The sequence below is a fragment of the Hemibagrus wyckioides genome, linkage group LG11 (genome assembly GCF_019097595.1).
Source record: "Hemibagrus wyckioides isolate EC202008001 linkage group LG11, SWU_Hwy_1.0, whole genome shotgun sequence".
In the NCBI taxonomy this organism is placed as follows: Eukaryota; Metazoa; Chordata; class Actinopteri; order Siluriformes; family Bagridae; genus Hemibagrus; species Hemibagrus wyckioides.
The window spans coordinates 4,258,595-4,271,874 of record NC_080720.1 but is presented as its reverse complement, the minus strand read 5'-3'; the positions used below and the strand labels follow the sequence as shown (position 1 = coordinate 4,271,874).

The following is a 13,280-nucleotide window of genomic DNA, read 5'->3' as shown; positions in this document are numbered from 1 at the left end:
TTTATTGTTAATAAATAATATTTAGTATTTTAATAATGAATAAAATATTTAACTTAAAGCAATTTCATGCTTTGTGGGAACAGTTTGGGGATGACCCCTTCCTGTTCCAACATGACTGCACACCAGTGCACAAAGCAAGGTCCATAAAGACATGGATGAGTGAGTTTGGTGTGGAGGAACTTGACTGGTCTGCACAGAGTCCCGACCTCAACCTGAATTGGAGTGGAGACTGCGAGCCAGACCTTCTCGTCCAACATCAGTGCCTGACCTCACAAATGCACTTCTAGAGGAATGGTCAAAAATTCCCATAAACACACTCCTAAACCTTGTGGAAAGCCTTCCCAGAAGAGTTGAAGCTGTTATAGCTGCAAAGGGTGGGACAACTCCATATTACATTCATGTGCATGTAAAGGCACATGTCCCAAAACTTTTGGCAATATAGTGTATCTAGACAAGAGACTTAATGAAATATTAAATAACCTTTAGATATTAAACTTAATTCAAGATATCAGAGTTTTTATAGAAAAGCTTTTATAGATTATGCTGAGTCTTGCAGCTCTACTACTGCCAGAGCTGCTGTTAAAGAAAATAAATCACCAGCATGTGACTGCTTGATGTAGCCTGAAGTGAAATTGTGTTTATTTTCAAGAGAAAGTAACATTAAGAAAGACACGTTCCCAAGTGACGTAAAAAGTTATTTTAATATAGTACAAGAAAGTGTTTTAAAAACAGTGCAGCATGTTAAACACCAGCCTGTAAACGATACGGGATTGTAAATGTTAGCATGTTCACGTTGTGTCAGAATTACAGGAAGGACAAAAGTTGCAGTTCGGAGAGCAAACACACGTTAACACTTAACAGTCGCTCATTTTCAGTCAGAATAGACAGTCAATATATCGAGTGATTTAGCCCCCTAGCATTTATGAAGGGGCATGAAGCCTTTATTATCCTCACACATACATTACAGCACAGTGGAATTCTTTTCTTCACATATCCCAGCTGAGGAAGTTGGGGTCAGAGCGCATGATACAGTGCCCCTGGAGCAGAGAGGGTTAAGAACCTTGTTCAACTGCCCAACAGTGGAGCTCGGTGGTGCTGGGGCTTGAACCCCGATCCTCTGAACAACAACCCATAGCCTTAACCACTGCCCTTTGTCTTAGATTTATGTCTTTAGATTTGTCTTAAAAGCTAATTCTAAAAAAAATGGTTTACTTAGCTTAACTGCTAACAAACATATTTTTCAGTATATCCATTACTAGTACGTTTCGGTTACTAGAGCAATTCTGACGTTAGGTGAACATGCTATGGGTAAACTCACCAGCCCTTTTATTTTATTAATGTATTAACTGTTAAAAGAGAAGGTATATAAATATATAAATATTAGTGGTTAAAACAAAGCATCACTGAACATCTTTACACTAAAGTAGAAACATTTCAGATTAAAATCATCAATGCTAATCTTTTCCAAAGGAGCACTAATCATTCAGATTTTACAAAAATATTGGAAAAGTTTTAGTGAAAACTTGAAAAAGAAGAGATCTGTCTCAAATCACACACTTGACTCTCTAGGGCCTGGGTGAGTAGAGTAGAGTAGAGGAGAGGAGAGGAGAGGATCGGATCGGATCAGGAAGTATTTTCTAGGACAAAATGACCGCCGTAAAGAGTTTAACTCACACTCAGGTAGTGTGTTTTGAAAAACTGCAGCTGCGTCTGCTACACAAAACTCGACTTCATTTCACTTCTTGCTGGTTTTTAGACATCAGTGACGTGTGTGTGTGCTTTTCTCCTTCAGTGTGCTTAACAAACATCAGCATTCCAATGTTATGCTAGGCTAGTTCATAAACACACTAATACACAAATCATAAGATTTTATAAAAAAGGAGTTTTTTTCTTCAAATAAATACCATATCTTCCGGATTATATATATAAAAAAAAAATACATGTAATTTTGTTGTGTAAATCATACCAACCAGCGCTGACTAGCGAACAGACACTGAAAGCCTCATTCTAAGTTAAATTTCTGTTATTTGAAACATAATTACGTGAAAACGTTATCCCTTGCATGAAATTTTACCTCAGAAACTCTTTAGCCGGCATAGCTATCATTAGCTAGCTACATGTTTAACACTACAGCTTTCTTGTTTCCGGCTCCTGTTAGTTCTGTTTGGGGCTACAGTGATGCTAATTCATGTACACAATGCCAGTTCACGAGGTTTTATATCAGTGTCAAAGTCAACGGTGGTGTTAATTTAATGTCATTTAAAATGAAACTGCAATTAATTACCGTAAATATACAAAACAACTGGGGCAAATCACAATAAAACAAACATCTACATCCTGCTAGAGGAAAAAAAAACACTTCTTAAAGCCCGGAAAATAGAGAAGTTCGCCAGTGCACTGATTAATATAATGGTTTCTAGTGGATTAGCGTGAGCTTCAGCTCTCGTGATCTTCCCTACTTTCTAAAAACACATCCCTTAACTTCTTTTATTGTGCTTATCACACTCATCATTTTCCATCATCCTGACAGATTAAAGTGGAAGTGTTTCAGCGCAGTGAAGGGAAGCTCGAGATTGTCACACAGGAAGCTTTAGCCTCGCTCTACAGAAATATAAAACCTCTGACCCTTGGAGTGTGAGGATCACTGCGAGGAGCTCAGGAGTCAAATCAGGCGGCAAGGCGCTGGGTTGCCAGATCCTCTGCCTCCTCCTGGTTCTCCCCGAGTTCACTGAGCGTTTTAAGGAAGCGGGTCCATTCGTCCGGCCGCGGCACGGCGATCTGCTGCAGGAGGGAATTAAATACATGCGTTAATAAACAGACCATAAATTCAGGGACATCAGGAAACAAATACTGAGGGTTTAAGTAACATCAGTCGCTGGCTTTTATTCCATTGTGGGATATTTATGCGACATATTGATGTATCACATGACTGTCGAAACTGTGCTTGGGAAAAGTTTTCTTAGCAATCATTAAAATTTCAATTTACACTCAAATAAAAGTACCACAAGGTCTCAGATGAATCTGATATAACTGCTCTGTTGTTTGTTCTCACAGTCACCAGGTAGAGGAGTGCATTCAGTGGCAGACTGCGGGAGACTGCTGTCCCTGTCATGTGGCACTGTAAGTCTGGAGTGAGGAATTCTATTGTCCCCTTGACCATTAGACTGTACAACACCTCTCAGGTACGGCAGGTTGGAAACGCACACACAAACTGAGGAGTGACTCCGTATCTTACATTTTCATCTGTCTTTACTTCTGTGCTGCTACTGGACATTTTTAAATAACCTCACCTTACTGTGTGGTGATGATCTTGCCTTTCTGTATGTTTCTACTAGATGCCTGAACATGCCTGATTTCCTCCGGGATGAATAAAGTATCTATCTATCTAACTTTATCAGCTCTATCAGGCATCATGTGCATAAATGTGTGTGACAAATAACAGGTATAGTTAATTTTATTATATGTAGCTATACATTAGATTTATTTATTATAGAGATTTGGAGTCAACATGTGAAATGTACAATAAGGTTTTTGCGCAGCTAAGTGTGTGCGTGTGTGTGTGTGTGTGTCTCACCTCTCCTACGTCGTAGATGTGTACACGACCCTCAGAATCACCGACGGCGACCTCTCTACCGGAATTGGCCCAGCGTACACGGTTTAGTGCAGGGTTCCCCTCTACTGTCACTGAAGCTGAGGGAACCTAATAAAACACACACACAATACAAAATATACAAAAACAGATACTTAAGAACTGCATGGAAGTGTGTGTGTGTGTGTGTGTGTGTTGTATCATGGTGGTATATTTAATTCCCACAAGGCTAGGGATATCTGACAACTGACCTTGTCTGGTCCCCATGAGAAAAAGTACTTTAGACAAAAAGTGTGGAAGCAGTGGAAGGTAAGTATAGTCAGACGTGTGTGTGTGTGTGTGTGTGTGTGTGCATACCTCAGTCTCGTTGTTGAGGTTCCACAAGTCAAGGTGCCCGACTCCGTCGACGCAGGCAAACAGCGCAGGGTGAGCAGGAGACCACATGACGTCATACACGTAGTCAGAGTTATCCTCAAACGAGTACAGAGGCTTAGTGTTCTACAGAGACGCACACGACAGACACGGAGATATCCTCTTAATACACAGTGAAATAGTCCATCTATTCGCTCTGTGTGTGTGTGTGTGTGTGTTACCCTAGTGCTCCACAGCTTGACGGTCCAGTCGAAGGAAGACGTCACAAACAGGTGAGAGAAATCGACTGGTCCGGTGGCTGTGTGACAGTCAAGCCCTGTAACTGGGCCATGATGACCTTCGAACATCTCGCTTATCCCCGCTTTACTACACACACACACACACACAAAAACATTTTAATCTCCAGGAATGGATTAAGTAATTCCAGGGTTTATCAAGTCAACACTGGGGACTTTGCAGAAATGTCTTTATTTATTAGTTATTACACTGTTATCATACATTTGTTAAATTGTAATAACACCGTAATAACACGTATTTATTATATACTGTTGGTATTATAGTCCAGCTTAGGTCAAAATGGCTGTGCATCACACACACACACACACCTGCCATGTCTGCAGGCGGTATAGACGGTGCCGTCCTCACTGCCCACCACAAAGTTATTAACATCACCCAAAGGAAATGCCATAGATGTCACTGCCACTGGTTTAGATTGCTTAAACACCAACTCCAGGCTATCCTACACACACACACACACACACATACACACACATTACACACACAATGACAAGTGTATTATTTTCTGTTTTGAAAATGATCTCTCCAGGTATCCAGGTAAGTTAAATACAATACTTTAATAATACTTTATAGTGTGTGTGTGTTACCTGAGGTGTGGAGAGCATGTCCAGGCTCCAGGAGCACATTTTGCCATCAGTAGAGATGCTGATGAGGTTGTGAGCATTCTGAGTCCCGACGACATTCACACAGTACACCGGGTGCTGTAGGGAGAAGGAGGGGGCGGGGTGTCAAGGTTTTAATCCCAGGTAGAGGATGATAATGATGATGATGATGATGCTGAAGATTAGAAATTAGATGAAGATGAAGAGTAGAAATTAAGAATACCGTGTGTGCAGAGGCAGAGAGAGGTGTCCTCTGTACTGGTGTCCGCTTGTTACTGCGATTATCCCACAGGACGATCTGCCCAGAGTACGTCCCGCCCACAACCAGGTTCGGATGAAACTGTGCAAACGCTGCGGACATCACCGCCGACTGAGAGAGAGAGAGAGAGGGAGAGAGAGAGGGAGAGGGAGAGAGAGAGAGCGAGATTGGAAATAGAATAAAGAATAAAATATTTTGAAATAAAACAGAATAGATGTCATTTTAATAGAAAAACAAAACAGAATAGAATGTAATTGTTTTAATGGAATATAAATGAAATACAGTAGAATAGAATTAAAGTACTATGAGAATAAAAAAAATACTTTTAATAGAATAATACAAATAGAGATTTAAAAGAATAGATAAGAAGAGAATTGGATGCATGATTTTTTAGACTTGTGTCAGGAAGGGCATCCGGCGTAAAACCTGTGCCAAGTTGATATGCGGACCGGTTGGTCTGCTGTGGCGACCCCTCACATACATAGGGAGCAGCCGAAAGATGAGTAAGTAATAGAGGTGCAAAAGAGTAGAACTGAATAAATTTAGAATTCAATTAAATTAATTTGAATAGTTTTTTTTATAAAGGTTTAATAAAATATATTAAATTAAACTACTTTAAATAAAAAATGAAATCAACAGAAGTGGCCTCAAGTAAAATTAAAAAAATTTTTTAAAAATGAAATAGTTTTAACAGAATGGAGTGTAATAAAAACCAAAATATAATTCAAAAATATTGAAATCAATAACATTAAACAGAACAGAACTGAATGATGTGTCATAGAATCAAAGAAAAAAATTTGAATAGAAATTTTACAGAATAAAATAGAATAAAGCAGTTTTAAGACAAAATAAACCGAATAGAAAATAATAGAATTAAAATAGAAAAAAAGGATTAGTAACAGTACTGTGATCACTGTAGTAATAGTGGAGGTGGTAACTGATGATGCACACATATACACACACACACACACACACACCTGACAGTGGAAGACATACTCCGCTGTTGTTTTCTTGTACTTCATGTTCCACACCAGCGCCACACCATCCGGCTCATGAGGAGCTTCTTCATTACTGCTGTAGGAGGCCACCAACAACTCCGGGTACTGTGGGGAGAGAGAGAGAGAGAGATTAAAGAATAATGTAAAAAATGAATGAATGACAGAGAGGCGTGTGTGTGTGGTCAGTGAACACAGACCTGAGGTGACCAATCCAGACATGTGACCACTCTGTGTTTGGACCAGCGCTCTTCTATGAACTGTCTGTTCAGCGACAGCTTGGTGCCAGCTTGGGTCTCTCTGTAACACACATACATATACCCACACCCACACAGGAGAATTCACTTACAGTTTCTAGACAGAATCCTAGTCTACTGTACATCAGTCGGTTGATTAACTCCGTATCTGGCAACCTGGTCAAACAAATCAGCAAGGGTGGCATTTCCTCTTGTATGTGTATGTTTCCTAACCATCAGTAAACAAACAGAAGACTGAAATCAAAGCTGTTGTCCTGTCTAGTATCGCAAGCAACCATGTGATATCTGACCCAATCACAGACGGGAAGAGGTATATGTTTTAAAATGTCCTGGACGACTGACGCTCACCCTTCTTTGTCCTGAAGGTCTCGTCCACTGTAGTCGAAACAGACATCCACCTGCTCAGAGAGAGCGCGCTCCACGATGCGAGAGCTGTGATCAAAAAATGTCAGGAAGTCATCCGAGTGCAGGATCTGCTGCTTCTCCTCCTCCGTCAGCTCATGAGGTGGCGCTGGAGAGCCGAAACAAAAGCAGGAGTGAAGACAGAATAAACAAACAGCTCATGCCATATATATATATATATATATATATATATATATATATATTTATATACTAGTGCACACAGAATCCTTTACCCTCCTCTTCCTCAGCGTGAGGTTCATTTTCGTTTTCGTGAGTCTCGAGAGCGGCCGGTGCCACTGCCAGATCCTCCTCCTCGTTTTCCTCTTCCGCTGTAGAAAAGTGCAGAGATTGTTATAATATAAACATCGCACACAGGAGGAGTCCATTTTGACTTTGACGGGTGTGGGATGTACCATCTTTAGGCTGAGTGCTGACGGGTGTCTGAGTCTCCTTAGAGTACGACACGAGCTCTCGGGGAGGAATGTCCACCTGAGTCAGTTTAGCCATGCAGAGCCTGAGGGGACCTCGTCTGAGAGTAAAGACACACACACACACACACACTTTAAAATATTGTAGATTACACAAAGTACAAAAACCCAGGGCTAGTTCTACAGGAACGCAAACAACACCAAAACAGCTACACAGCTAGTTAGAACACCTTGCATTTATCAAACCCATATCATTAGAGTCTTTATGACATTATGTCATAAAACTTTAGCACATAAACAGGAAAGTTTTTAATGTTTTTGTTATTTTATTTGAACTAAATAATCCACTTAAGATCCACGAGTTGAGAAATTAGGAACACGGTCTGAGAGCTAATACAGTACAGAACAGATACCTAATATGGAGATTTATTAAGAAGCTGAATTGGCTAGCTAGCAATTACCTCCTGTGGTAAGTATAGCTAGCTAAATAGTTAGCGCTGTTAGAGTACAAAAGTCTTTCACCACTCCAGATAGCGAGAGGGACAGCTAACAGATGTGTGTGATGATGTGTTTTAGGAAAGCAGAGAGTGAGGAACAGAGAATCAGACAGACAAACAGAGATCAGTACCCATGCTGAGAGTCTGAATGCAGCAGGAGGGTAGAGGGGTCAGAATCCCAGTGCAGAGTCCTGTTTTACACACACACACACACACACACACACAGAGAGAACACACAAAACACACAAGCACACACGCAGGCATAAGCATGCAGTCAAAAAGGAAACCTGTGTTAGTAGAACAGCTGTTATACAGTGTTTAGTACAAACACACAGATTTTATTTTAGTCACACAGTCAGTAATAGGAGCGTAGATATTATTTGTTATTAATTAGTTGCTAGTGTGTATCTCGTTTTCTGAAACAATCAACAACCTCATGCAGGAAAAGCTGCTTAAAAGCAGCCAGTGACAGAAAAATCATGTTTCAGTATTAATCAGATCAAAGAAAAAAGCCACGCCTCCTTCACTGGGACTGACAGATATAGAGGCCACGCCTCCTTCACTGGGACTGACAGGTATAGAGGCCATGCCTCCTTCACTGGGACTGACAAGTATAGAGGCCACGCCTCCTTCACTGGGACTGACAGGTATAGAGGCCACGGCTCCTTCACTGGGACTGACAGGTATAGAAGCCACGCCTCCTTCACTGGGACTGACAGGTATAGAAGCCATGCCTCCTTCACTGGGACTGACAGGTTACAGAGGCCACGCCTCCTTCAATGGGACTGACAGGTTACAGAGGCCACGCCTCCTTCACTGGGACTGACAGGTTACAGAGGCCATGCCTCCTTCACTGGGACTGACAGGTTACAGAGGCCACACCTCCTTTTACTGGGACTGACAGGTTACAGAGGCCACGCCTCCTTCAATGGGACTGACAGGTTATAGAGGCCACGCCTCCTTCACTGGGACTGACAGGTTCAGAGGCGATGCCTCCTTCACTGGGACTGACAGGTTACAGAGGCCACACCTCCTTTTACTGTGAATGACATGAAGGCCACGCATCCTTCACTGGAGCTGATGGACACAAACACCACATTTCCATTTATGGAACTGACATGAACAGAAGCCACACCTCTTCCACATGGGTTTGATGGGCCACACATTCTTAATTAGGACTGAAACTGAGGCCACACCCCCTTTTACTGGGACTGACATGAACAGATGCCATACCTGAATGTTAATAATGATTAAGAGAGTAAAGTAGATTTCAAATTTACAAAGAAATTTACAAAAAAATACAAAGATTTTCAGTATCAGTGTTATGGAGAGGACCTGAATGTTAATAACAATAAGCGTATAGTAGATCTGAAATGAAATCTCTGTGTCTGTGTTATGGAGTTTACCTGGGTCCAGCGGCGCCATCCACCGAGTCCTGGCTGCCGGTTTCACTCGGAGTGCCCACTGATTTGGCAGAGGGAGACATGGGAGGGGGGACTAAATAATGAAACAGACATGTATCCTCTGTTACTATTCGCAGAGGCTGAACTACTCATACACACACACACACACACACACACACACACAAAGCACACAGCGATTTGGAGTGCAGAAATAAACACAAAACCAGACATTCATAAAAACAACAAAGGAGGTACAGGAGAGAAACAATATGGCAAGGTTCAGGATGTGGAACAAAGACAAGGAACAGGGGGGAAAGGAGAGAAGACAAAAAGAAGCACTGGTTAAAAGTCATGCAGGATTAACATGAGGTTAACATGAGCTCATTCCACGCTGAAGTAAACAGCACTCGAACACAGAGAGCAGCAATGATGGGGCTACATGCTACATGATAGCAACACATATTTACGCTGTACGTCATCTCTCACACTACTACTGCTACTACTAATCATAATACCAATACTAATAATAAAATAAGACAAGTTTTCATGGAGGTATCTATGGTTGTATATGAACACACTGAGATATAAAATTCTGAACCACGAACAACTTTCCCATTCAGAGTTAACTCAAATGCAGCATATGACCTAGGACTCAAGAATGCCCTTTTCTTCCAAGCTAAATATTGACCATAGCGGAACTGAAACTCAATGTATAGTTGAGCTTACTCTCAGCAAGCCTCTGTTGCTAAAATATTCATTGTTCATAATTGATTTTCAGCCAAAATATATATGTAAGCTCTTACAGTGAGAACCCAAAACCACAGGTCATGACACAGGTACATTTCCCAGAATGCCCAAGTGGAGTCATACCCATGGCAGGATCGGTGATGCCCATGCTCTGCAGCAGAGCCTCCGTCTCCCTCCTCTTCCTCTCCAGATCAGAGTCATCGTTGGGCGGAGAGGCACCTTCCCCACGTCCTTCAGTCTACAGCAAGATTGGGAAGGTCACTGTCAGTGTATACCACTCACACACACACACACACACACATAGTAAAAAGCATCTCACTTCTTTTTTCTTGCGCTCTTCCTCTTTTCTCTTCTTCTCCTCCCTGATCTGGGCAAGGCGCTGTTTCTTTCTCTCCAGTTCCGCCTTCAACTCGCTTTTGTCTGACATTATGTTTAAACTAAGAACACACACACACATACACACACACACACACACACACACACACAGAAAGAGAGAGCTCATTGTTTCAGTACCAGCAAGCTTGTGGATGTGTATCATAAATGTACAAATGCAGTATGGACTACATGGCAGAGCAGACGGAGGACTTCTGATTTGACATTTATCACAATTATTTGTGGTATGAATGATGCAGTTTTGACAATATTGTGATTAGCATTTAAATATAATAGCTCCCCGTTCCTCTTTCCAAAAACTTGCGCAGGCTCGTAAGCGAATTCCGCCCCTTCCAACATGGCGGATATTTTGACGTATCCCAGTAGCTAGCAAAAGCAGCATCTACTGTTTTCCTTGTGTGGGAAAAAACACTTTTTGTGTGTTTCAAAAAGAGTATACCGCTGAGCACACTAAACGAGGCTCTGATGCAAACAGAAATCATTGAGAAAACGTTTAAATTGGGCTGTGAAATTCAAGAATGGAATAAAACCAACGGAGAAATTTACTTCCGCGATATTTGCGCCGTGACGTAATCCCGTCAAGCGTTGCTGGGCTGCGCGCACCCGGTCCGCGCCCTGCCGATGATGTAAACCGGCTGACACAATGGACACCGGGACGTGGCAATGTCCAAATACTGTCTTATAAAACAGTTTTCCCCCATTAAAGTAAACAATGTGAAACATTTTGAAATCGATAAAAAGTATGTGTAATAGTCTAGTTTCACACAATCGCCTGTTTTCAGCTTAGTAGCGGTGTCCAGACCATTCAGCTCATCACAATAACACGCAATAATCAAGAGTTAATAAAGCATTAATAACATAAATCGTAAAATGCACAGACAAACACATACTCTTCATGTATTACTCTTGATAATTACTAAAACAGAAACACCTTATCAACACACCCATCGCGTATATTTCACTTTATATAGTGTATTCACTAAAAACACCTTCCTCTGATAAATACAGACATTTTCTTTTTAATGCAGCAAAACAAACATCAGTATAATTGAATAAACACGCAAATTATTTCAGGTGCAACGAGACCAGTAATATAATCCCTAAAGGATTATGTCAACAACAGGAAGCTTTACATCCCTCTTTTACAAACCGGACACCATTTTGGACTAAAACTCCATCTCTGCAATGTTCAGTGTTGCTATAGTAACGGTTAGACTTACTAGCGAAGAGTCGTTATAATCGCGTATAAAGTCCTGTTATGAAGGATTTGTTCTTCAGGATTATAACTTATTTATCCTCTTTCCCCGGTTTGTAACAGGATCCTAGACTGCTATGGCCGCCGGGAAGATTTTACACCAGAGCATTAACGCATATCAGACACTAGAGGTCGCTGTTCTCACGACCTCTCGTTGTCTCTACAATCTATAAGCAAAAGTATTTTGCCACATGTGGTTCTTCCCCAAACTGCAACACACAGTTGTACAGAATACATAATTGTTTACACACAGTAATGTTTTACTAGGCTACAGCATTATAGATGCTTCCCTTGCTATATAGATCCCTTCATTATAGATCCCTTCCAGATGCGCTGAACGACTTCTACGCTCGGTTTGAGGCACAGAACAACACAACAGCGAGGAAGACCATCCCTCCTCCAAATGACCAGGTGCTCTGTCTCACCACAGCTCACGTGAGGAGAACTCTATGCAGAGTTAACCCACGGAAGTCTGCTGGACCAGACAACATTCCTGGCAGAGTTCTCAGGGAGTGTGCAGAGCAGCTAGCAGATGTCTTCACTGACATCTTCAACATCTCGCTGAGCAGCTCCATCATCCCTACGTGCCTCAAGACAACGACCATCGTCCCTGTGCCAAAGAAGTCCACGGTTTCCTGCCTCAATGACTACCGTCCCGTTGCACTCACACCAATCGTGATGAAATGCTTCAAAAGGCTCGTCATGAGGCACATCAAGTCACAGCTACCACCCTCACTGGACCCCTTGCAGTTTGCATATCGTCCTAACCGTTCCACGAAAGACGCCATCACCACAACCCTCCATCTGGCCCTCACACACCTGGACTGTAAAGACTGCTACGTTCGAATGCTGTTCATAGATTTCAGTTCAGCAATCAGCACAATCATCCCTCAGCAGCTGATTAAGAAGCTGAGTCTCCTGGGCCTGAACACCTCTCTCTGCAACTGGATCCTGGATTTCCTGACTGGGAGACCTCAGTCAGTCCGGATCAGGAGCAGTATCTCCAGCACCACCACACTGAGCACTGGAGCACCTCAGGGCTGTGTGCTCAGTCCATTGCTGTTCACTCTGCTGACTCACGACTGTGCAGCAATGCACAGCTCCAACCACATCATCAAGTTCGCTGATGACACGACCGTGGTGGGTCTCATCAGCAAGAACAACGAGTCAGCATACAGAGAGGAGGTGCAACATCTAACAGCCTGGTGCAGAGCCAACAACCTCTCCCTGAACGTCGACAAGACCAAAGAGATGGTTGTTGACTTCAGGAGAGCACAGTGTGACCATTCTCCGCTGTCCATCGATGGCTCCTCTGTGGAGATCGTCAAGAGCATCAAATTCCTTGGTGTCCATCTGGCGGAGAACTTCACCTGGTCACTCAACACCAGCTCCATCACCAAGAAAGCCCAGCAGCACCTCTACTTCCTGAGGAGGCCGAGGAAAGCCCATCTCCCTTCGCCCATCCTGACTGTGTTCTACAGAGGGACCATCGAGAGCGTCCTGAGCAGCTGCATCACTGCCTGGTTTGGGAACTGCACCATCTCGGATCGCAAGACCCTTCAGCGGATAGTGAGGACAGCTGAAAAGATCATCGGAGTCTCTCTCCCCTCTATCGCAGACATTTACACCGCACGCTGCATCCGCAAAGCCAACAGCATTGTGGCTGACCCCACACACCCCTCACACACACTCTTCACCCTCCTGCCATCTGGAAAGAGGTACCGGAGCATTCGGGCCCTCACAACCAGACTGTGTAACAGTTTCTTTCCTCAAGCCATCAGGCT

The 13,280-nt window shown here is 42.6% G+C and overlaps 1 protein-coding gene across 8 annotated transcripts; it reads right to left on the bottom strand.

Moving 5' to 3' along the window:
- Positions 1-682: 682 nt before the first annotated feature.
- dync1i2b (dynein, cytoplasmic 1, intermediate chain 2b) lies at positions 683-11,601 on the bottom strand. 8 transcript variants are annotated; one of them, XM_058403604.1, is made up of 17 exons: positions 11,462-11,601; positions 10,168-10,285; positions 9,972-10,086; positions 9,105-9,246; positions 7,830-7,889; positions 7,187-7,302; positions 7,007-7,102; positions 6,720-6,882; positions 6,315-6,414; positions 6,097-6,222; positions 5,084-5,230; positions 4,846-4,959; positions 4,567-4,700; positions 4,183-4,327; positions 3,947-4,087; positions 3,575-3,700; positions 683-2,781 (listed from the first exon to the last, which is right to left on the bottom strand). In XM_058403604.1, exons 2-17 carry the CDS (start codon positions 10,273-10,275, stop codon positions 2,668-2,670), a joined length of 1,947 nt encoding a protein of 648 aa, XP_058259587.1. In that variant the 5' UTR covers positions 10,276-10,285; positions 11,462-11,601; the 3' UTR covers positions 683-2,667. The 8 variants fall into 8 exon arrangements, with proteins under 8 accessions (XP_058259587.1, XP_058259589.1, XP_058259591.1 ...); XM_058403606.1 differs by having other exon boundaries at positions 9,105-9,195; XM_058403608.1 differs by having other exon boundaries at positions 9,105-9,162.
- Between the last annotated feature and the right edge of the window lie 1,679 nt (positions 11,602-13,280).